The 26,652-nt window shown below is 38.0% G+C and overlaps 1 protein-coding gene and 1 long non-coding RNA gene across 2 annotated transcripts in view; one reads left to right on the forward strand and one right to left on the reverse strand.

The window, feature by feature from the left end:
- The window catches only part of LOC126272088 (facilitated trehalose transporter Tret1-like), a 241,368-nt gene that overhangs the window by 37,665 nt on the left and 177,051 nt on the right, over nucleotides 1–26,652 (reverse strand). The window contains exons 4-5 of the mRNA XM_049974651.1: nucleotides 20,105–20,371; nucleotides 19,283–19,401 (exon numbers count right to left, since the gene is read on the reverse strand). Coding sequence (XP_049830608.1) covers nucleotides 19,283–19,401; nucleotides 20,105–20,371 — 386 coding nt within the window. The remainder of the gene's footprint in view (nucleotides 1–19,282; nucleotides 19,402–20,104; nucleotides 20,372–26,652) is intronic.
- Nucleotides 1,698–11,616, forward strand: LOC126272089 (uncharacterized). Its single transcript, XR_007549170.1, has 3 exons — nucleotides 1,698–1,926; nucleotides 2,024–2,207; nucleotides 9,408–11,616. It is a non-coding gene; the product is annotated as an uncharacterized LOC126272089 (long non-coding RNA).

The raw sequence follows: 26,652 nt of genomic DNA on the forward strand, positions 1-26,652 counted from the left end.
TTGGGAGGCTAAAGGTGACCTAGGAGGGTTCCATGCAAGTCCCTGTGGATGTGCCACACATCTGCTTACATACCTTCCCCTCAAATCAGAAGTAGTTGTGTGGCAGGATATAGCTGGTAAGGCATTTGAGGAATGAGTTAGTGGGTTTGGAGTCTCAAGGATGTTGGGATAGGTAGTGTTCAATAGTGGTAAGGGCATTGACATGAACGTCTGATGGTGTATATGGAGGTGGCATCAACAGTGACAGGTACGGATAGGCTTCACCTGGACAACTTCCTGGACAGTGACCTCCACTTCTTTGGTGGCACCATCAACACCTCTGCCCATCAGTAACTGACAGTACCTGGACTTCAACAGCTGTTATCCCTTCCACATCAAAAATTCACTCCCATACAGCCTAGCTACCTGTGGACAGCATATTTGCAGTGATGAGAACTCCCTTGCCAAGTATGCTGGAGGTCTCAAAAAGACCTGCACAGATGTGCACTGTCCGCCAGACCCAGTCTGCAAACAGATTTCCCATGTTATAACTGCACACAGCCCTAATGCTCCCACCAGCCCCAAGAATCAGCTACAAAGTAGTGCCACCATTGCACCTTATCATCCTGGATGGGAAAAAACTGTGCCATACCTTTCATTAGGGTTTTGATTATATATCATCGTGCCCAGAAATGAGGGACATCCAACCCAACACCCTTCCCACTCCTCCTTAACTGGTATTTGGTCACCCACACAACCTACACAACATCCCTAAGCCCTTCCACTATTATATAATACCTGCAGAAGACCCAGGTGCAAGACCTGCCCAATCCACGCACTCAGCTTTTATTATTACACTCCTTTCTATCCTACACCATTAGTGATGGGGCCATCTGTGAAAGCACCCACATCATATACCAACTGTTATGCACAGCTTTTTTTTGTTGGTATGACAACCAATCATTTGTCCACCAGAATGAATGACCAGTGCTAAACAGCGGCCAAGAACAAAGTTGATCAGCCAGTGGCACAACACGCAGCTGAGCACAACATGCTCAAGTTCAATGGCTGCTTCACAACATGAACTATCTGGATCCTTCCCTCCAGCACCAGCTTTTCTGAACTATTCAGATGGAAGTTATCCTCACAAAATATCATTCATCCCCATAACCCTTCTGGCCCCAGTCTTCGTTAACCCAATGTCCCCACACCCGTCACCCAACAGTTTTCCCTTCCTCTTTCCTGCCACCCCTTCTCAATCCAAGTAACCTTCATCACATGCTGCACTGCACTAGCTCTAACAGCTGTGCATCACACACCTAGTTCATGCAAATGCCACCCTTCCCTCCTGCATTCCTAGCTAGCAAACCTGCTGCCTCCCTCAAAGCCAATATCTACCAACCCCTAACGTCTTTTCCTGTCTCCCACCTCTACCTCGTGTGTGTGTGTGTGTGTGTGTGTGTGTGTGTGTGTGTGTGTGTGTGTGTTTGTACTCTAGCTCAACAAAGGATTTATTCCAAAAGTTAGCAACTTTTCTTTCTCTTTTGTGTGTGCCTGTTTACAACTTAATGCTTCTGCTATTTGATGAATGGTCTCCTCAACCCTTAAGTTATTAATCTTAGTCAAATTCAATATGAATAGACTACAGAAGACAATGCAAATATGTTTGTATTGTTAAATCTGAACCTGAAGAGAGAGATCTTTGTATTTCAGTTTTCAAAGAGGTGGAAAGAAAAGAATAATGCTTCAGTGTAAGGTATAAGATATTATGTTCTTGTCAAATCACGGATTTACTTAATGTGAGAGAAGTGACACTTCTGTTTCTCCATAAAATAGTGATTCGTTTGGACTTTTCGAAATACTCATCAAATCTGATACTTTCTTATCACAACTCATAAACACTTACAGAAACAAAGGAGAAGATCAGACTTCAGATACTTCCAAAAGGTGTGTATGTTTGAAGATAGTATCATTTTTACTGAGGATAATATGTGTAATGAGATAATTTGTGAAATTAAAAAGTGTGAATTCTCATTACTTGCAGCGGCAGATTTAGCAAACACTGACCAATTCGCCTCAATTGTGCAATATGTGTTACCTTCCGGACATGTGGAAAGATGGATATCAAAGGCCATCGCACTGTACACCTTGCCCAAAACGTGTTAGAGTATAAAAAGATAATGGTATTCATATAAAAGAAAGTTAAAATGTTGACAGTGGCATGAGTGGTAAGTATAATGGAGTTCTGGTCCTTGAAAGAGAGTAGTGTTAATATGCTGCGAATGTACCTGCTTTGTAAGTTTTCTGTTCTTGCTCAGAAAATGCACAGTCGAAAGTTAAAGGTTCAAAACCACTAGTGTTTCAAAGTCATAAAAAAAAATTGGATGGATGTATTAAAGCTCTTAGTGCAGTTTTTACTAATTTTTAAGAACAAGAACAAAGACAACACTGATTGCCTTTGCAATCATGACAACACTAAATGACAAAAGACGCTCGACAATTCTCAAAGAATACTTTGAAGCATATTATTGCATAAGCTGTAGAGTTATGTGAGTCCTGCTTGCCTAGAATGCAATCTCATTTTGAGGGATAATATTGTATGTTTAATTTATAAAACTTGTCTAAGAAACTTTAAACATTCTGTCATCTGAACCACCATCTTAATTTTCAACTTTCATAATGAATGTTTCCACTGCAGCAGAATTTATGCTGATTTAAAATTTTCTGACATACTAACAATGTGCTCATTGAGATTTGAAAACAGAACAAATGTCTTTCATAGGCAAATTCTCTATTGACTGAGCTATTGAAGCACAGCTCACTAACTACTCTCACAGCTTTCCTTCTGGCAGTACCTCTCTTTTATTTTCCAAACTTCACACAAGCAGAGATCTGCCAGGAATTTTCAAATCAGTGGACACTCTGCTGTATGGAGGAAATTCATTCTGCAAACAATTCCCAAGGCTGTGGCTAAGTCAGTTCTCTATAATGCCCTTTCTTCTAGCAATGCTAGTTCCACAAGGTATTCAGGAGAACTCCTGTGTAGTTCCAAATGTACGAGAGAGGTTACTGGTGATATGATATGGAGGCTTGTTCACCATATGGCTTTAAAAGCTTAAACGCTTATTACAGGATGGGATGTGGGGGAGCTGTGGAAGAAAATGATATTGCATTGGGGGATGGACTTATTCCCTATGAGAGTGCTATGACACCTCTCACAAATTGCACAGATGCAGAGCCCATTATATCCCTCTCTCGTTGTTTTTCTTTAAAAATCCTTCCATCTGTGTTTTGTTAAACAGGGTTACAAGTTTCCAGAATGAGATTTAGAATGAGATTTTCACTCTGCAGTGGAGTGTGCGCTGCTATGAAACTTCCTGGCAGATTAAAACTGTGTGCCCGACCGAGACTCGAACTCGGGACCTTTGCCTTTCGCAGGCAAGTGCTCTACCATCTGAGCTACCAAAGCACTTTGGTAGCTCAGATGGTAGAGCACTTACCCACAAAAGGCAAAGGTCCCGAGTTCGAGTCTCGGTCGGGCACACAGTTTTAATCTGCCAGGAAGTTTCAGAGTTACAAGTACTTGAATATGAGAGTGTTAAATTCTATCTGTATATTAGTGTTCTAATGTAGTGTTGTGTGCAGTGTAACTGAGATAGAAATGCCAATGCATCCTGCAAGTGCCGAGCTAAGTGTGAGAGAGCACTCGAAGGCTGCCCATCAGAACCTACTCACAACTACCCGAGGTTGAACTGAGACAACACTCACCTCCATGATCTGACAATCTTTATACTTTATACTACTTTATACTAGATAGCCCCCTTAGCAGTCTTAGCCAGAAGAGACAAAAAACATAAGGTAACATTTAGCTTGTTGAAGTGGTGGCTTTCCTTGCTAGATGAATTCAACTAACAGAAGTAAAATGTGATATGTAGTTTTAGCTATCTTGAATAATGCTTATTATGTTAGCCAGATTCAATAACAAAAGCCCATAGCACCTGTAAGTTCTCAAATAGTGAACTAAAATTTTATTAAACATTATTTTCACTTATTATTAGAAAGTATATTTAAAAAATGTAGGTATATATTGCTAAATAGGGGTTGATGAAAATCTGTCACACTTCATTTGGTACTGCACGCCACGGTAAGCTACACTTGAAAAACTCATTTATGGCCAAAGTTACAATACTAACAGAAACCTGATAGCCATGAGGTAGTACTTAATTTTAGTGTGAGTACAAGAAATAATTGTACATTAACAGATAAAGTGTAAAATTAATGCTTAACAATAATAGTAATAATCCAGAATGAGATTTTCACTCTGCAGCGGAGTGTGCACTGATATGAAACTTCCTGGCAAATTAAAACTGTGTGCCCCACCGAGACTCGAACTCAGGACCTTTGCCTTCCGCGGGCAAGTGCTCTACCAACTGAGCTACCGAAGCACGACTCACGCCCGGTACTCACAGCTTTACATCTACCAGTATCTCGCCTCCTACCTTCCAAACTTTACAGAAGCTCTCCTGCGAACCTTGCAGAACTAGCACTCCTGAAAGAAAGGATATAGCGGAGACATGGCTTAGCCACAGCCTGGGGGATGTTTCCAGAATGAGATTTTCACTCTGCAGCAGAGTGTGTGCTGATATGAAACTTCCTGGCAGATTAAAACTGTTCGCAGATTAAAACTGTTAATGATAATGTCTTTAATCTGAGGGTTTGTTTGAACACCACAGTGCTTTACTTTTATGACTTGTTAATAGATATGGATCATTGGCTATGGTATGCTCTTTTCGTCCTCCAACCTTTGAACTGACTTGTGCAGCTAATTATAGGAGAACATACAGTTTAATGTGGACTTCAAACCACCTGGCACTTTTCTCATTAACAAGACACTGCCAGAGGTGAAAGCAGCATAAGTCATTTAAAAATTGCTAGGACCAAATGTAACTTTAGACCTTTAGATTGTTACTTGCTGACATTACTAGTGCTTAATGAAGTAAGGTCATAGTGGGCCTAAATTAAATTCATATAACTACACATACAAGCTAAGTTACAATACCTGTAACTTTAACCAGTGAAAAGTAATAGTTTTTAAGGAATCATTTATTGTGATATAAAAACTGTAGGCTTTAGCATAAAAGCACTATTTTCCCTCTGTGCTATTAAAAATTATACTGCAACATGTAATGTAATCAAGCCAAATACACATTATGAATCCTATGAAACCAGTTGATCTTGATATCTCCATTTACAAAAATAGAAGTTCATTTTGCAAAGTAAGTCAATCAAAATGAATTAGTTCATGCTTAAATATTTATATTCAAGTATTTATGACAATGTAGAAGTTTTGAAAAGTCTATAAATGGAGTTCTATTAAGTTTTGCTGAAAAAAAGTGCTGGTGATTGTCCCTAAGAAAGATGTAAAATCTATGCTTTGTTTATACTATGTTCATACTTATTCTTCATCATGTACTGATTTTGTGATAGGATATAGTTAATGGTGGTCAAGGTATTTTGTAAAGTTCCAGAAAATAAACATATTGTTTGAGTTATTATTTCAAGTTGTGTCATAACATGTGAAGAGTTTTAAAACATGAACATTTGAAAGTTCAGCTGTTTTACTGTTCTTTGTAACTTGAAATTTACCAGATATTCACATTTCTTACATCAATTAATTTACTATGTACTAGCCCAGCGTGTGGACATGAGCTGGCCGCAATGGCTGAGCCGTTCTGGTCACTCAGTCCTGAACCGCGCAACTGCAACAGTCAAAGATTGAATCCAGCCTCGGGCATGGATGTGTGTGAAGTCCTTAGGTTAGTTAAGTTTAAGTAGTTCTGAGTTCTAGGGGACTGATGACCTCAGATGTTAAGTCCCATAGTGCTCAGAGCCATTTTTTGTGGACATCATAATGCTTATAAAGAAGACTCCCCCCCCCCCCCCCCCCCTCCCTATGAACCATGGACCTTGCCGTTGGTGGGGAGGCTTGCGTGCCTCAGCGATAGAGATGGCCGTACCGTAGGTGCAACCACAACTGAGGGGTATCTGTTGAGAGGCCAGACAAACATGTGGTTCCTGAAGAGGGGCAGCAGCCTTTTCAGTAGTTGCAGGGGCAACAGTCCGGATGATTGACTGATCTGACCTTGCAACATTAACCAAAACGGCCTTGCTGTGCAGGTACTGCGAACGGCTGAAAGCAAGGGGAAACTACAGCCGTAATTTTTCCTGAGGACATGCAGCTTTACTGTATGATTAAATGATGATGGTGTCCTCTTGGGTAAAATATTCTGGAGGTAAACTAGTCCCCCATTCGGATCTCCGGGCGGGGACTACTCAGGAGGACGTCGTTACCAGGAGAAAGAAAACTGGCGTTCTACGGATCAGACCGTGGAATGTCAGATCCCTTAATTGGGCAGGTAGGTTAGAAAATTTAAAAAGGGAAATGGATAGGTTAAAGTTAGATATAGTGGGAATTAGTGAAGTTCGGTGGCAGGAGGAACAAGACTTTTGGTCAGGTGAATACAGGGTTATAAATACAAAATCAAATAGGGGTAATGCAGGAGTAGGTTCAATAATGAATAGGAAAATTGGAATGCGGGTAAGCTACTACAAACAGCATAGTGAACGCATTATTGTGGCCAAGATAGACACAAAGCCCACACCTACTTCAGTATTACTAGTTTATATGCCAACTAGCTCTGCAGATGATGAAGAAATTGATGAAATGTATGATGAGATAAAAGAAATTATTCAGGTAGTGAAGGGAGACGAAAATTTAATAGTCATGGGTGACTGGAATTCGTCAGTAGGAAAAGGGAGAGAAGGAAACATAGTGGGTGAATATGGATTGGGGCTAAGAACTGAAAGAGGAAGCCGTCTGGTAGAATTTTGAACAGAGCATAACTTAATCATAGCTAACACTTGGTTCAAGAATCATAAAAGAAGGTTGTATACATGGAGGAAACCTGGAGATGCTAAAAGGTATCAGATAGATTATATAATGGTAAGACAGAGATTTAGGAATCAGGTTTTAAATTGTAGGACATTTCCAGGGGCAGATGTGGACTCTGACCACAATCTATTGGTTATGACCTGTAGATTAAAACTGAAGAAACTGCAAAAAGGTGGGAATTTAAGGACATGGGATCTGGATAAGCTGAAAGAGCCAGGTTGTACAGTGTTTCAAAGAGAGTATAAGGGAACAATTGACAGGAATGGGAGAAAGAAACACAGTAGAAGAAGAATGGGTAGCTCTGAGGGATGAAGTTGTGAAGGCAGCAGAGGATAAAGTAGGTAAAAAGACAAGGGCTGCTAGAAATCCTTGGGTAACAGAAGAAATATTGAATTTAATTGGTGAAAGGAGAAAATATAAAAATGCAGTAAATGAAGCAGGCAAAAAGGAATACATACGTCTCAAAAATGAGATCGACAGGAAGTGCAAAATGGCTAAGCAGGGATGGCTAGAGGAGAAATGTAAGAATGTAGAAGCTTATCTCACTAGGGGTAAGATAGATACTGCCTACAGGAAAATTGAAGAGACCTTTGGAGAGATGAGAACCACTTGCATGAATATCAAGAGCTCAGATGGCAACGCAGTTCTAAGCAATGAAGGGAGGGCAGAAAGGTGGAAGGAGTATATAGAGGGTTTATACAAGGGTGATGTACTTGGGGACAATATTATGGAAATGGAAGAGGACGTAGATGAAGACGAAATGGGGATAAGATACTGCGTGAAGAGTTTGACAGAGCACTGAAAGACCTGAGTCGAAACAAGGCCCCGGGAGTAGACAACATTCCATTAGAACTACTGACAGCCTTGGGTGAGCCAGTCATGACAAAACTCTCCCATCTGGTGAGCAAGATGTATGAGACAGGCGAAATACCCTCAGACTTCAAGAAGAATATAATAATTCCAATCCCAAAGAAAGCAGGTGCTGACAGGTGTGAAAATTACCGAACTGTCGTTTAATAAGTCACAGCTGCAAAATACTAATGCGATTTTTTTACAGACGAATGGAAAAACTGATAGATGCAGACCTCGGGGAGGATCAGTTTGGATTTCGTAGAAATGTTGGAACACGTGAGGCAATACTGACCTTAAGACTTATCTTAGAAGAAAGATTAAGAAAAGGCTAACCTACATTTCTAGCATTTGTAGACTTAGAGAAAGCTTTTGACAATGTTGACTGGAATACTGTCTTTCAAATTCTGAAGGTGGCAAGGGTAAAATACAATTTGTACAGAAACCAGATGGCAGTCATAAGAGTCGAGGGGCATGAAAGGGAAACAGTGGTTGGGAAAGGAGTGAGACAGGGTTGTAGCCTCTTCCCGATGTTATTCAATCTGTATATTGAGCAATCAGTAAAGGAAACAAAAGAAAAATTCGGAGTAGGTATTAAAATTCATGGAGAAGAAGTAAAAACTTTGAGGTTCGCCGATGAAATTGTAATTCTGTCAGAGACAGCAAAGGACCTGGAAGAGCAGTTGAACAGAATGGATAGTGTCTTGAAAGGAGGATATAAGATGAACATCAACAAAAGCAAAACGAGGATAATGGAATGTAGTCAAATTAAGTTGGGTGAATCTGAGGGAATTAGATTAGGAAATGAGACACTTAAAGTAGTAAAGGAGTTTTGCTATTTAGGAAGTAAAATAACTGATGATGGTTGAAGTAGAGAGGATATAAAATGTAGACTGGCAATGGCAAGGAAAGCGTAAGAGAAATTTGTTAACATTGAGTATAGATTTATGTATCAGGAAGTCGTTTCTGAAAGTATTTGTATGGAGTGTAGCCATGTATGGAAGTGAAACATGGACGATAACTAGTTTGGACAAGAAGAGAATAGAAGCTTTCGAAATGTGGTGCTACAGAAGAATGCTGAAGATAAGGTGGATAGATCACGTAACTAATGAGGAGGTATTGAATAGGACTGGGGAGAAGAGAAGTTTGTGGCACAACTTGACAAAAAGAAGGGATCGGTTGGTAGGACATGTTTTGAGGCATCAAGGTATCACAAATTTAGCATTGGAGGGCAGCGTGGAGGGTAAAAATTGTAGAGGGAGACCAAGAGATGAATACACTAAGCAGATTCAGAAGGATGTAGGTTTCAGTAGGTACTGGGAGATGAAGCAGCTTACACAGGACAGAGTAGCATGGAGAGCTGCATCAAACCAGTCTCAGGACTGAAGACCACAGCAACAACAACAACATAAAGAAGACAACATAAAGACAACTAGTCATGTAAAAAACTTTAGATATAAGTAATATCTTTACATCTTTAATGCATCTCACTTTAAAGCAATGAATAACTGGTGGACTGTGGATAAGTCATTGAATACGCAGCACTGATGAGGCTTATAACATGTGGGTGCATTGTCCTGGGATATTAATTTAGCACAAAATAGTACAGATCTGATGTATTTTTCAGATAACCTGCAAGAGAATGAGTGAAAAATCTACAAGAATGCAAAAGTCAAAAAGTGGAGATGAAACAGGAAAGTAATCAAGGTATCTGAACATGGGACTGGAGAACAAAGAGGATGTAACCAGCACATAATGGCAGAAATTGAATAATGGTACATTAGTTCAGCTTTCTTTTTTAATTACCTTGTTGGAGAAAGAACAGTGACAGTACATTTATTACTTTTGTCTCTAGTTCTGTATGTGCATTTTTTTGAAATTACATCATTGTTCAAACTTTGAAAATTGCAGTAAAATGAGAGAATAGTGATTCAACTCAGGACTTATTGAGGAAGATGATTCAGCATTAAGAGTTCAGTAAACAAAATAATTTATGAGACACATGATAACAGCTTCAAATATTTTATCTAGAAACAGTCATCCTCTAGGCAGGCAAATTACTGAAACAAACAATTTAATTTCTGAAACAATAAAATAAAATTCTGATGGTGATGCTACAAAACTCAAATTAATACAAAAGAGCCTAAAAACGAATTAAAATAAAACTGTGAAGTGTGAAAATTGAGTTAGGAAATAGGATTTCTGAAAATTGCGAGACTGTTGAATTGGAGCTAGGAAATCATATTCTGGCATCCCAAGAACAGAGCTCCAGTAATCAGCTTGTTACCATCAGAAACAAATTAAATAATCAAACTGAAACCACAAATTCGAAATATCACAGAATTAGGTGACATAGTCAGTCACAAACAGAATCCAGTGGCCAGATTTTTAATCAAGAGTAACCAGTTTGGAAGTAAATTTGCAGTGTGAAATTTCAGAAGTAGAACATATCCTATGTAACAAAGTTGTATCTGTTAACAATACTGAGAGACAAAAATTCGTATTGTTAAATAGAACATTTAGGACAAGACAATGAATGTAAGAATATTGTGCCATGTTTGGAGAAAAATTTGTTTGATGTCAGAAACAATTATATTAAATACTGTATATGAACAGATCATTGCAAAAACATTTTTTAAGATGGTTGTAATGTTTCATCTGATATGCCAGTGAGAAGTTTCCCTGGAGATGGTAGTTTGCATACTTTTGATTTCTTACAATACTGTAGAGACAATTTCATTCCAAAGTTAACTGACAGTCACAAAATTAAATTTATGAAAAAATATATGGATGGGTAAGCACTGTCTTGGAGAAATCGAACTTTTACACAAGATTTAGGATATCAAGATTTTGAAAGTAATATCCTTGACACATTTTGGTTAGAGTTGGAACAGGCTGGAATTGAAAGTGAATTTTACAGTGGCTCAAGTTACATATGACACAAATGGGGTATGAAAGGATTTTGTAAAAATCAGTTAAAGAAACCCGTTCATTTGAACCACACTTTTGACAAACTGATGCACTGAAAAGAAGGTTACCTGAGGATGTTCAGTGACACTAAGTATATGGGCCTGACGAATCAGTTGAACAGTTCCTCAAGTATGTAGATCAGATGGGCAGATATTTTGAAAGAAATAATAGGTATAGCTTTGGTTCAACTCATTTCAGAATGGGAGGTTACAATAAAGTTGGGGAGAAAATAATTATCATGGATGAGTTAAGGTAACAGTCATAGAACTAAAGTAAGGGGTCCACCAAGAGAATCTGATAACAGAGGGACACAATGTAACAGGGAATATGAATGGCGTAATAGAAACTGCAATCAACATGGACCTCAGCATTCGAGTCAGGGTGCACAAATTGATGAGCCACTAAACTAATGGTAATTCTATTGAAGGTCCACAATGTGAAAGCAAATAATAATATATGCACCAATAATCATAACAGATAAAGGTGCAAATAGTGTTTGTAATGTAAATTATGTTAGAGATGAGGGGAGAATTAAAAGTACTCAAAATGAAAGTGTGAATTAATTTGTAATATAAATTATGTTATTGTTGAGGGAAGAATTAAAACTGATAGAAATAAAAATATAGATTCTTATTTGTTAGATTAAAAGATAAATTGTTAAATGAGGAGGAAGATTATTCATTGACAGAGGAAAGTAGAAATGTAAATGAAGTTACAAATGAAATGTTTAAATCTATCACATGCCCAAATACTGTGATGCCCATAATTTAGTCATTGAAAGTGTTCAGAATAAATCTGTATGTGAATTGTGTAATTAGCTTTCAGCACTAAATGCTGAGGTTTGTAATAAAACATTTCTGTGCACAGTTTGGACAAATGTTTGGGAAGAGCTATTTAGTGACTCGTTTTGGAAAAAATTACGAACCTTGTGCAAAAGAGAGTACCCTGATTTTTGGAAAGAAAATTGCAATCAGATTTATTAATTGTGTAAAAGAAAAGTGCAGTGAGTACAGATTTAACTGTGTTTTTTGGTAACTTGTGTATTGATTACGAAAACATATGTAGTAATGATGTTTCTGATTTAAATATTAATTTAACGTGCAGAAACACAGACATACACTATTATGGCTTTAAATACAATTGAGCAAACCAATACTTATGAACGAATATTGAAAATATTTTCAGCTTAAGTGATTGGTTAAGGGGATTCATATTTTATATCAGTCTGTGTTTACTTGTAATTTCAATACTTCATTTTGTGTGCTGATATGGTCCTTTAGTATATTCAGGTACATGATTTACATTACTTATTATTATCTTTTGTAGGATTGCTAGAAACAAGAACAAAAGTTTTCAAAACAGCAAGAATGTGGAATTCAGTGATGATGAAAAGGGCTTATTAGATGAAGACTTAGATATGAAATACGAAATCCTAATGTTTATGTGAAAACAGGAATCTGGGAAGGGAAAGCATTGCTTAATTAATGTATTAGAATTTCTGAAATATCAGCTTTAATTGATGAAATTAGACAAAACAGGTTTTATATTGAAACATCAGTAACAGAAGTTAGGATGAGAGGGGCTACTGGTAGACTCAACAAAGTAGTAAGAAATCAGACTTTACTGACATTTGAAATTGAAGGTGTAGAATTTGAAATGATTGTTCGATAATTCCAAAACTAAGTGAAGATTTACTTGGGGAACAGACTGGTTACACAAAGTTTGTACAAGTTTTGAATGGAAAGTGAAAACGTTATATGTCACAGACAAAAAAGAAAACTTTTCTTTTTGCTAGTTAAAAATATTTTATTGCTTATGAAAAACACGTCTAACTGATGACATAAAATTTTATTCTTTATTTCTATATTGAGGAATTGTATCAACCTCAGGAGGACATACATCTGCCATATTTTATGTGCCAAGCACAGTGCTCCAGCTATTGAGAAATGTTTTTCACTTTAATTTCTGTGTTACATCCATTCTTCTCCTAGTCTGTCAATCTAGCGAAATTATCTTTCTCCATCAGTATTGTTATTCTTAATTAATAGGGAATCCATTATTATCATTATTTATAAGAGTTACACTGTATTATCACTGAACATTAAACAATGCTTATAATTATTCAATTGGAGAAAAACACTTGCTACATAAGCCCATGTACAGCATAGTGAAATTTGAAACTTAGTGTCTTGAAAGTTGTGGAGAAAGTATGGATTTACTACATTATGAACACTGATGCCTGTATACACTACAAACAATGTTTGATGACACTTATTAGTCTTGAGCAACTGAATATTCAGGATATGTGCATGCTGTATGAAATTTGAGGGAATTGAATCAGGCATGCTATGTGACAGAGTAAGTATATTACGTGATTATATTATATTGACTTTAATGTGCAGAAACACAGAATACATTATTATGGCTTTAAATACAATGGAGCAAACCAATACTTATGAACGAATATTGAAAATATTTTCAGCTTAAGTGAGTGGTTAAGGGGACTCCACATTTTATATCAGTCTGTGTTTACTTGTAATTTCAATACTTCATTATGTGTGCTGATATGGTACTTTAGTACATTCAGGTACATGATTTACATTACTTATTATTATCTTTTGTAGGATTGCTAAAAAATTTTCCAAGGTATTTCTTTTCTCATTATTTGGAGGCAGATTGTGCTCTTAAAGAAGGAACTTTTAAAATTAAATCACTGATAACAATTATTGAATGTGATAATTAGTGCCAGTACATTTATAAAAAGTTTTGAGGCAGTAATTATTAATGCATAATTTTACTGTGTTAATTGTACTAGCTGAAAAACGTTTCGCATTAAAATTATTTTGATTGCCATGACTATTTGGTTAGATATACATTTGGGATTTAGTTACTCAGATTCATTATGGTGTGTGTGTGAAAAAGTTATTTTACTGTTAAAGCACTATGGAAAAATGTCAAAAGGTGTAGGAGGTAGTATTATTGGAAAAGTACATATTAAAAACTTTGCTAAGTTTAGTTCACATGGAAAAGCCACACATATGCTGTGAAATATGGTAAATGATTAGAAGTCATAGTCTTTCATGTTTTAGCCTACGATTATGACTTCCATTTATCCTTTGGTATACACTTTGGTTTATGACATCTCATGATTAATTTATGTACACTTATAGTTATTTGATTGTTATTTGAACATGCTATTGATTATCTAATTTCACACACGAAAACAGATTCTATGAAGACTGCTGGTGATTGTACTTGTTTTTGTTGTAGACTAAGTGTTGCAGCACTGAGAAATTTCACTTCAAATTCTTTGACATATTTGTCTATTAATTCTTGTTTATCACATACCAGTTTTCTCTTGGGTAAGAGGATCTGGTGCTGTGTATTGATGCTAAGAAAGTGTTGTAAGGCAAACTGATGGTGGCTCAATAAAGCAGAAGACTGCTAATATGGTATGCAAGCAGATGGAAAAATGATAGAAGGATAACAGGAGAATGGACAACAGAGTGAGGATCATGGTTATTGGTACAAGACAACTGATTTTAAATCAAGACTAGAAGATAAAACAATACATATAGTACACATTTGTAACGTCTAATTTATTTTGTACTAATGAAAAAGAAAATGTTATTAGTATTGGCTTGTTACATCACATACTAGCATATTTTTTGTGGAATTCTGGGGGCTATGTAATATAAGCAAGCCCAAGACACAGTGCAGATCCTACAATACCAGCAGATACATTTGGAAAAAGAGAATTTCATATAAAAATCACGTCAACTAAAATTAATTATTTATAGTAGGGCAGTTCTGGTAGAATAAAAGTAAACCACTCAATGAAAAGCAATGTGTTGAGTCGGTGGCAGGTAGACACAAAAAAGAAAGAAAACTTGTTAGCTTTCCCAAGCACACACACACACACACACACACACACACACACACACACATATGCCCCTATGTGGTTTCAGCTGGACACACAATGCCAGGATTGCTGTTCAACAGATGGACTGGCATGAATGAGGGTTGTATGGAGAGGAGTGAGTAAAAGGAGAGAGAGATGGGAGACAGGAAGTCGGTTGCGGTGCACATCTGGCAGCTCAGAGAGGGGGGGTGGGGGGAGGAGGGCTGGTCTGGTGGTGGTGGTGGTGGTGGTGGTGGTGGTGGTGGTGGTGGTGGTGGTGGAGGTACCAAAAACCTACTGACCACAATCCCCATTCATCCACCATCCCATACCCTCCACCCAGCAGTTTCCCTTTCCTCGGTCCTATCATCCCCTCCCAAGTCACATCCCCATGTCACCTTCATTATGCACCATTCCCCACTGGCTCAGACACCTGTATGTCACATGCCTAGTCCATACGGAGTTCATCCTAATGTCAGTTAATTTTCTCCATTCTAGTCACACTGTAGACATTATCAAGCCTCTAAAGAAGCCAATGAAGTCAACATCAAGACAATCAACTAGGTAAAAACTTTATACTTTAGTAAGAATATATGCCCTTTAATGTGCCTCACTTCAACATAATAAACAACATCCAGACTGTGGACAAGTCATTGGATATGCAGCTCCAAAGAGGTAGTAGTAGTGGTAGTAGCTTTATTCATCTGTAGATCTCTTTTTACGAGGATATAGGACATCCAGAATGAGATTTTCACTCTGCAGCGGAGTGTGCGCTGATATGAAACTTCCTGGCAGATTAAAACTGTGTGCCCGACCGAGACTCGAACTCGGGACCTTTGCCTTTCGCGGGCAAGTGCTCTACCAACTGAGCTACCGAAGCACGACTCACGTCCGGTACTCACAACTTTACTTCTGCCAGTATCCGTCTCCTACCTTCCAAACTTTACAGAAGCTCTTCTGCGAAACTTGCAGAACTAGCACTCCTGAAAGAAAGGATATTGCGGAGACATGGCTTAGCCACAGCCTGGGGGATGTTTCCAGAATGAGATTTTCACTCTGCAGCGGAGTGTGCGCTGATATGAAACTTCCTGGCAGATTAAAACTGTGTGCCCGACCGAGACTCGAACTCGGGACCTTTGCCTTTCGCGGGCAAGTGCTCTACCAACTGAGCTACCGAAGCACGACTCACGTCCGGTACTCACAACTTTACTTCTGCCAGTATCCGTCTCCTACCTTCCAAACTTTACAGAAGCTCTTCTGCGAAACTTGCAGAACTAGCACTCCTGAAAGAAAGGATATTGCGGAGACATGGCTTAGCCACAGCCTGGGGGATGTTTCCAGAATGAGATTTTCACTCTGCAGCGGAGTGTGCGCTGATATGAAACTTCCTGGCAGATTAAAACTGTGTGCCCGACCGAGACTCGAACTCGGGACCTTTGCCTTTCGCGGGCAAGTGCTCTACCAACTGAGCTACCGAAGCACGACTCACGTCCGGTACTCACAACTTTACTTCTGCCAGTATCCGTCTCCTACCTTCCAAACTTTACAGAAGCTCTTCTGCGAAACTTGCAGAACTAGCACTCCTGAAAGAAAGGATATTGCGGAGACATGGCTTAGCCACAGCCTGGGGGATGTTTCCAGAATGAGATTTTCACTCTGCAGCGGAGTGTGCGCTGATATGAAACTTCCTGGCAGATTAAAACTGTGTGCCCGACCGAGACTCGAACTCGGGACCTTTGCCTTTCGCGGGCAAGTGCTCTACCAACTGAGCTACCGAAGCACGACTCACGTCCGGTACTCACAACTTTACTTCTGCCAGTATCCGTCTCCTACCTTCCAAACTTTACAGAAGCTCTTCTGCGAAACTTGCAGAACTAGCACTCCTGAAAGAAAGGATAATGCGGAGACATGGCTTAGCCACAGCCTGGGGGATGTTTCCAGAATGAGACTGGAAACATCCCCCAGGCTGTGGCTAAGCCATGTCTCCGCAATATCCTTTCTTTCAGGAGTGCTAGTTCTGCAAGTTTCGCAGAAGAGCTTCTGTAAAGTTTGGAAGGTAGGAGACGGATACTGGCAGAAGTAAAGTTGTGAGTACCGGACGTGAGTCGTGCTTCGGTAGCTCAGTTGGTAGAGCACTTGCCCGCGAAAGGCAAAGGTCCCGAGTTCGAGTCTCGGTCGGGCACACAGTTTTAATCTGCCAGGAAGTTTGATATAGGACATGTCAAAGTATTTACAAGTTTAGACCAATTTTAAAATAAGCTAATTCGCATACACATACACTTACAGACTTCTAGTTAGAGATAATCATTATATTTACTCCTGGTATACAATACCTTTTTTTAAAAAAAAAAATAACTTATTACATAATGTAAAGCCACACTGTTCTCTCATATCTCACTACCAGTCACTGCACAAGTTATACCGTTATACACACATTGTTTCATAACACTTCACTCACTACACACACACACACACACACACACACACACACATACACACACACAATGGTGATCTCTGGGCTATTTTCTGTACTGAAATTTACCGTTTGCTATCCTGAAAAACAGAGTCGGCATCCCTCTATAATGAGTGAGATGTTGAGCTCAGAAAGAAGAAGAGGTGTTAGTATTGTGCTATGCATAGCTTGGAATCAGTTTTTCTACAAAAGGAAAAAAGAAGGAAAAAAACATAGTGTGAAAGTGTTATGTGGGATGTTGGATGCTTTATAATCAATATTATTATTTATTGGTATAACTTTTTTAACCAAACCCTACTCTGTTTTGTCTACATAATCCTTCTGTGTCCAAAATGTATTGCATAACAGGTACTGTGAACCGATAGCTCTGATGCCACAGCGTAGGTGCACGCTCTTAGGTTGGCACTATGAGAGCGGACGAACTATGTCAACCACAGTGCCCTCTAGCCAACACTGTGGAGCTCAAGAAGCTCTGCTCTGCTTTCTGCCCAGTTGATCAAGAGCAGACAACCAAGCAACTTAGCTTCTACTTCATAAGGGGCTAGCCATTACAGACTTTGCCTGTGGTTCTTAAATGATAATTTGTCCAACTACTAGAAACTGTTAGCTTTGATACATGGACAACAGCTTTGCACCTATGTGCTCATCTTTACCAAAAGCTATATATATGTCATTGACTAATATCCTCTATTACATGTGCTTTTACTTTACATGCAGTACCGAAGTGCTTTATCTCTCCTGCTCCTACTCACTTCCTTTGTTCAGCGTATTTTGCAGATCACAGGAGCAGGCCCATGTGCCACCTTCCTGGTGGGATACAAAGGCACATTTTAGCTGCCTATTTAAATAAGTGTATTTTTTTCAATTTGTTTAATCTCTTTTGGTAATTTATTGTACAGTTTTATTCATTGGTAGAAAATGCAGTTTCAGTTTTATGTTTATTTTTTCTTGGTAAGTGTAATTTGAGTGTAGCTCTCATTCCATGGTCATGGACAGAGCTGTTTGTGCAGTAATTACCGATGTTATTTTTGATGTGTAGAACTGACTGGTAAATGTATTCACATCGAGCAGTTAAAATCCCCAGTGTTTTGAACAGATCTTTACAATGAGCTCGTCTACTATTTTTGGTTATTATTCTTATGGCTCTTTCTGGAGTCTGCAAATTGTGTTTATATTTTGTGCATTTGTTCCCCAAAAGGAATGCCATAGCTAATAACTGAGTGTACATATGAGTAGTATGTAAGTAAAAGACACTGCATGTTACACACTGATTATAGGATTCTAAGGGCATAACATGCTGATGACATTCTGTTTGCAAGTACCTTTGTGTGTTCATGCCACGTCAGCTGGGAATCGGTATTCATTACTAGAAATTTTGCATTTGGTACACAATGTATAGAGGTACCATCTAGATTTAATTTAACATTGTCATTTTCTCTCTTCAAACTGAAATTCATGGCATTAATTTTCTTTATGTTCTTGCTTATTAATCAATCATAAACCTCCTTGAGAGTTTCATTTGCTTTCTCTGCAAGGAATTCTCTTGTTTTATTAGTGACTATAATATTGCTGCCGTCAGCAAAGAGAACTTTTTCACCATGAGTAACACTACTGGGAAAGTCATTGGTGTGTATCAGGAATAGTATTGGTCCTAATATGCTACCTTGTGTAACGTATTTTGGTTCTGATAAGTGGTTTACTAAATGTTTGGATCTATTTGAAGTATGTGTTACCTCAACTCTTTGTACCCTATCTGTTAGGTATGACTGAAACCAGTCATTAGATACCCCTTTTATTCCTAATGCTTCTAATTTATTTAGTAGAATCTTGTGGTTGACTGTATGAAAGATCCAAAAATATGCCTGTGACACACTGATCTTTGTCAAAAAGATCAAGTACAACTTTTGTAAATTCTGCTATGGCCGACTCTGTATTTTTGCCACTTCGGAAACCAAACTGTGATACTACAGACAGCAGCTGTTTGAAATAGAATAATTGCTACACTTCTCAAGCATCAGCTCATGTACTAGACAAATAATAGTAGAAGCATCCCACACCTCCAGGTCTTCTTTATCATACATAACATTTAACTGCATTTAAAACTACAAACTCTACTTTTGAAGCCACACATATTTCAAAACACAGAAATGATGCTTACCCACAGAATAGAGAGAACAGAAATGACTGGCACCACAACACTTGCAAATGCTATCCATTTCCAGTGCACATATGGCCACAAACTGTAAATAAGTAGACATCCTATGTGTGGCATTGTGCCTGCAAAACGTAAGAATTTATTTGATTGACTTGGCAAGAGAAAAGTTCTACAAGGCTTACAATTATTTTACAAAAAACAAATTCCTTTATTATATTCTTTGGACACAGTTACAGGTTACTCACTGGCTTTGGATTATAGCTACGTGCAACACAAATAATGCGAAATGATGGCACAGTTCACAGCATATGAACTGCATACACTATTCAGTTTGCAAGGACTATAAAAGTTTGACACAGTCTTGCTTTTTTGTGTATATAGAGTATATCAGAATTATTTTTAAATGCTTTGAGGTTTATTTCATGCACCAAAACAAGGGTAAGAAATTATAAACATCTAACCAAAAACCTTTTGTTTTTAGTTATTAGTGAAAGAACATATTACAAAGATCACATAAAAAACATTTGAAATGTCCTCTGCTTGCTTCTATATAGGCATCACTCACACATATCAGCTCCCTTTTAAGAGCATCTAATAACACACTAACAATATGACTATGATGTGACTTCTGAAATTTTCCCGGCGTATTTGTTCTTCTAATAATTTCCGGGTATGCAGCCGGATCCCGTCGACATTCTGCCACGATATTTCGGCCCAGAGACGTCCGGCCATCATCCGGCTGCATACCCAGAAATTATTAGAATATGACTATGCATAGAAAATAACAATTCAGATGAAAAGAAATAAAAGAAAATCAGTGCTGACCAGTAGCTGCAATCAGCATGCTGCGAAAATGTGGTTGACTGATTTCACCAAGATATGCAAGCACTGGTGTCATGGTAAAACCTATGCCAAGACCAGTTAGAGCACTGGCCACATACAGCACTTCAGTGCTATTACACAATCCACTGGCAATCCATCCTGAAAGAGATGCACTGTTTGCCAGTATCATTGCTATCCTCCTCCCTCCAGCATCAGCAGTTAAACCTGATATGCAACTTCCTAGTGCCAGCATAATGTAGGTTGTAATACCTGAAATGAAAATTTCGGAACTGTATGTGAGAAAAAAGTCATAAAATAAAGTTGAAAGAGAAAAATTAGCATCATGGAATAGAAATGACATGCTGAAATTAACACAAACAGAACTGAACATTCATGCACATCTTGAAACTGTATGTTCATTCTTCTACACTATCTCTATTAACCTAAATGCCAATGGAACATTATATCCTAATCTTCCCTTCTCTTTCATTCTTCTACAGATGAAAAGAAATGGAACTGGATATCAGAGTCCTAATGACAAGAATTTTATTCACCATAGATCATTTTACAATGATATTGGGTTCGTCATACAGGATGTAGTAGAACATACATAATACTAATGAAATAAACTAATGTCAATACATTATGGTATCTATTTTAAGCATGGCTGTGTACCAGATTACACCAGGATAGTTTCTGAAAGTTAATGCAATAAACTATACTGTAATATAATATAATATAGTATAGTACACTTGTACATAGTGTACTGTGTATTGTATAACTATGTAATTACACATTCCTTAACCACAGCACACAATAATATGTTTAACTACAGAAAACTTCTAAATGCTAATAGCCTCCTCAGGCATCGCAAAGAATTCTTTAATATCATAAAATGGATGATCTGACAGCCAGCTGTACCGCTAATTTTTTTAAAAAAAATTTATATCCATAAACTGAACATGAACTGTCAGTTTATTGATCATTTCGAGTGGGTTTACTTTGTGGGAATTTCCTGTTCTTGCTAATCTGTGGTGTGGTATGTGTAAATTACTGTTAGCTTTGGATTTCATGTATTTCCTGTCTGACAACAAATTTTGAAATATTATTTTTAATATAGAGTACAGACACCAGGGGCAGTGGCAAGTGGGGGCTATAGCCCCCCCCCCCTCTCCCCCCACCCCCACCCCCGTCAATGGAGTATCAGATTACACTAGATAAAATGACTTCAGAAATAAGCAAATATATTACTTCAACAGATCCAGAAGGAGAGCTGAAACTACAGAAGAAAAAGTGGGTTGATGAAAGTAAAAGATCTGAATCAGCAACTGAAGATTTAAAGAACTGTGGCAAGTAGTTTTCCCCTAATGTATATGTTTTACTTCAAATGTTTGGGACTATTCCTGTCACTGCAAGCACTCTTATATGAAGCTTCTCTACTCTGAGATGAATAGAGACTTATTTGCATAACACAATGGGGTAGGTGAGAGTAAGTGTATTGGCTCTTGCAAATATCCATAAAGAAACAGATATGGACATTGAAAATATCATTGACATATTCAGTAAAAAGAAACAGAGGTGAATGAGCATGACAAATTGGGCTGAAGATGGAAATATCCAGTGAATTATGTTACAGATTTTTTTTTTTTTTTTTTTTATCCATGTCAAGATCAAGTTTTTACATTCATGTCGTCTTCTGTACCCAGAAAATTAATGAAAACTTATTTGTTGTAAGTTGACCTTTTTTCTGATTTATGTAATTTATAAAATCTCCCATGTTAAAATAAGTTTTTATCTTTTTTTATTTTTTTTTTTTTTTTTTTACCCTGAACTCCAAAACAGTAAACACAATATTCCTTTAAGCAACACCAAATTTTACCAGTTTGTCAGTGTAGAATCGATTTTGTTAAGTGATATTCCATTCCCCCTAAACCCCTTCCCCCCATTAGCCTCCCCCCGCCCCCCTTTACCAACTTTTAGAATCGCCTCTGACAGACACATAAATGTATAAATTTACAATTCTGAGCCTGGAAAAAAGAGGACACAGTGCTCCCTATGACCTCTTTTAATATTATGCATAAGACTTTTTTTGTAATTTCAAAACATTCTTGATGTGAGGGGAGTGCTTAGCTCAAAGTATGCCATATTAAGGTACTTCAAGCTCACTAGCTCTTTTAGTTTCAAGTATGCCACATGGGATATTTCTTCACATATGTAATTGACATGGTCCTCCCAATGGAGCTTTGAGTCAGTATAAATACCTAAGAGTTTTACTGACTTATTGCGTACTTCATTTGATATTCCCATTAAAAGTTGTTGAATTTTATCAGGACAGCATGGGAGCTTATTTGGTGCAAACCAGTACATGGCCTTATCAATTGTTTCTTTTGTTTCGCTATTCAGATCTGAAATATTCTGATGTGTGGTAAGAGTGTTGTATCATCAGCATAACAATGCCAGGGTGGGCTATGTTCTTAGGTAAATCATTAACAGCTACAATGAATAAGAAAGGTCCAAGGATAGACCCTTGTAGTACACCTGTACTGATTTACATTACGGAAGAATTTACACTTCTGACTGAAAAATTGTTTTCTGTTACTTAAATAATAACTTACCACAGCTAAAGTGCTCCCTCTCACCACATAAAACTCTAGTTTTGTCAGTAGTACATCAACAGGAATGCTATCAAAAGCTTTGCTTAGGTCACAATACCAGTGACACCATGTTATTGTTTTCAAAAGCTGTTATGGTTTGGTCAATGATTTCCAAGATGGTCACTGTTGTGTTTCTTCCCTTGTGAAAACCAAACTGATTGTTACACAGGATACTGTGTTTTTCAAAGAAGCTGCTTATTTGTGCGTGTATCAGTGCCTCAAATATTTTTGAGAATATTGGAACAATGGACAACGGTCTGTAACTTTGAGGAAGATGTTTGTCCCCTTTTTTAAAAACTGGGGCAACTTTTGACACCTTAAGTACATCTGAAAAAACTCCAAATTCCACACATTTATTAAAAATAAAAGCTAATGGTTTGGCAATTGTAACAACTGAAATTTCACATATCACTATTCCTTTGTGTACTGGTTCCCTTGTGAATGCCCACATTTACTAATAATATACATCAACAGTTATGTTTCCAGTGTTCTGTAACTACAATGCCTCTTATTTTGCTTCACCACTAACACAGTTCGCTAGCATTTGGGTGGAGTACTTATGATTAATACGATCTTCTTCTGATTTCATGATTGTCAAAGGGGTTAATGTTTCATAAGCAACATAAAACACATAATGCATCATCAGTAACAAAAAATTGTATGATATTTAAATATTAATTTCATCCTAGGAATAAAATTGTCAACTCAGCACTTAATTTACTTCCAGGACAGCTAAGTTTATGATTATTGATTTATTATGAGTTATCTGTGAATGTCAGCTTTGATATGGAGCACATTAGTTTTTCCTGCCGTATGAACAAATGCTGGACTGATTGACATTTCCTATCCTATAAGTATGCTCCAAAAATAAAAGAAAGGTTAGAATTAAATGTCTCACTACTGTATAGCATACTAATGACACAGGAATAGAATTAACTGGAAAAAGATAGGGAAGGAAATTCATTGTGATTCCCTTAGCACACTGTCAGTGCACCATGGGGCTTTGGAGGAGGCTGTTCTGTATTTTTGTTCATAAAGATTACCTAGGAATCAAACTAATTATACGAAGATAGGTTTGTAGTAAGCAGGTGTACATAGCACAACAATAAGGTAGCACACAGTTCTCTTGCATTTCGTTGGGGTACTAATGAGCCATAATTTACAGGTAACAGTCATTAGTAGGTGTTATTGACAGCAGGCATTTATTTAAGGGAGCTCTTCAATCTTTTGTTTTTCACAATAGCAACTCAATGTTCAGATGACGTCACAGTGGTGCACACACATTTGGCTGGTGCAGTCTCATGCTGACAACCCTTCTACTCATAAACGACAACACACACATGGCCTAAGCTCGAAATGACCCTCTGAGTAAAACTGGCAGATAGAACAGTGTGCACAAGCTGCATTATTTTGTTGTTCATGATTGGAGACATGCTCTACTGAACTGGACTAAGAATGCAGGTTTACTTTTACCCCCATTGCTCAGGTGGCTGTTTGTAGTGATTTCCTGTCATAGTCCAGTAGGGAGGAAGAGGTTTTCAAATTAAAAAAAAAAAAAAAAAAAATACAACTGATGCAAGTAGAGTGGGTATTCAGAATGTTTTAAACAGATTCTCAAAGAGAACAACAACTGTCCATGCTGTGTCAACCTGCACAGATTCTAAAAACATTGATCTCATGAAACCCAACTTGCACTTTTCTCCCGTAACATACTGAAAGCCTTGGACAAAGGCAGTCAGATAGATGCACTATTTCTTTTATCTGAAAAGCATTTCATTCAGTACTATGCCTACGTTTATTATCGAAAGTATGCTCGTACGGAACATCAAGTGAAATTTGTGGATGGATTGAGGGTTTCTTGGCAAAGAGGATGAGCATGTTATCTTCAATGCACAGGCATCAACAGGTACTGCAGAGAATTGTGTTGGTACACTTTCCGTTCACGTTGTATATATTAATGAACTTGCAGACAATATTAATAGTGACCTCACACTTTCTGTAGGTGATAGTTATCAGTAATGAAGTACTGTCTTTAAAAAAAGCTGCACAAATATTCAGTCAGATCTCGGTAAGATGTCAAAATGGTGCAAAGATTATCAGCTTCCTTTAAATGTTCAGAAATCTCAAATTGTGCACTTCACAAAATGAGAAATGCGGTATCTTGTGACATCAATATCAGCAAGTCATAATTGGAATCAGCCAACTCATACAAATACCTGAGGGTATTAATCTGTAGTGGAATGAAACAAAACAATTGTCTCAATCATAGGTAAAACAGATGACAAATTTTTGTTCACTGGAAGAGTATTAGGGATGTAAATATTTGGTGGTGTCTGTTCTGTCAGACATGTCCAACAGAACAGACACCACTTATGACGACACAGTTGGTGCACACATTTATATGAAATAGAGAATGAGGAAAGCAAGGGAAGGGCTGGGTAGGGATTCATGACTCCCAGCCACACAGAGAATTGTGGTAATCCGATGACAAAAGATGGAAACTTATGCCAGATCAGGACTCAAACCTGGATTTGCCACTTCTCATGAATGGTTGCCTTAACCGTTTCAGCCGTCCAGCCACAGCTCCTAACCAACACAAATTTCTAACTCATTGTATGCTGTAATGCAGCAGCAGCAGCAGCATCAATTAACTCCCTACTCACAAATTACTGATTCCTGTACGAGTTCAGATGATAATGGCACATGTGACAATTTGAAAATTTGAGATGGTCAGGGACTGTGTCCAGATGGCCAAAACAGTTAAGGCAAACAATCATGCGAAGTGGTAAATGTAGGTTCGAGTCCCGGCCTGGCACAAATTTTCAACTTTCCCGCATTGCCCTGTGTAGCTCAAAATCATGAATTCCCACCCAACCCTTCCCTTTCTTTCCACATCCTCATTTCATATAAATGAAAACTAGGGAAATGCAACCAGTGTACAAAGGAGATTGCTTACAAAATACTCCTGCAGCTTCTTCATCTTATTTTTCTTCTGCCTTTGTCCCATGTCAGAACTAGGTCAGCATGGTTAGTGATGGATTGGGCATGCATTGGTTAGTCTGTGTGTAGTATTATTCATTTGAAAGATATTGGAAGTTTTCTAAGCATTCACAAATCATGTTACTGGGGTGGGATTTGGGTGTTCACCAAGTGGGATGTGGGAAACCACCTAAGATGACAACATTCAGGCTGGGCAACACACTGATTCTCATTGTTAATCCCTTGGGTGGATTTGACTCAGGACTGGCACACCTCTCAATCTCATATGCTTGGCTATCCAGGTGCGTACAAAATACTCCTGGAATCTATCCAAGTATATTGCTCTATTGTGAGGGACCTGTACTGAACAGGATTAACAGTGGATATTGAACGTATAGAGGGAAGGCCATTAAAAATGCTCACAGACTTGTATGACTAATGGAAGTGTGCCATGGATGCTGAGGATACTGAACTGGCAGCTGCTTCAAGACAGACACAAACTATCCTGGGAAAGCCCATCTACAAAGTTTCAAGAACTACTTTTCAATTACGAGTCTAGAAACAAACTGCTATGCCCCATACATCACTGCTGTGGGGATCATGAGGACAAGACTAGACTAACTATAGCAAGCACAGATGTGTTTAAACATTTTTTCCATACTTCATGTGTTAATGGAATGGGAAGAAGGCCTAGTAACTAGCACAATGGGATGTACTGTGTGATGGGATGTACTGTGTGTCATGCACTTCACAGTGGTTGGCAGATTGTGGATGCTGATGTAGATATCTTGAAGAGGAAATTTCAGACAGCAGTGCTCATTTGTAATGGATAACTAGATTTCAATTTTCTGTGATACAGTAATGGTTTTTGTGTAAGACAATCAAGTTTTAAAATTATTTGTATATCATAAATGAGCA

The sequence above is a fragment of the Schistocerca gregaria genome, chromosome 5, assembly GCF_023897955.1.
Source record: "Schistocerca gregaria isolate iqSchGreg1 chromosome 5, iqSchGreg1.2, whole genome shotgun sequence".
Classification (NCBI taxonomy): domain Eukaryota; kingdom Metazoa; phylum Arthropoda; class Insecta; order Orthoptera; family Acrididae; genus Schistocerca; species Schistocerca gregaria.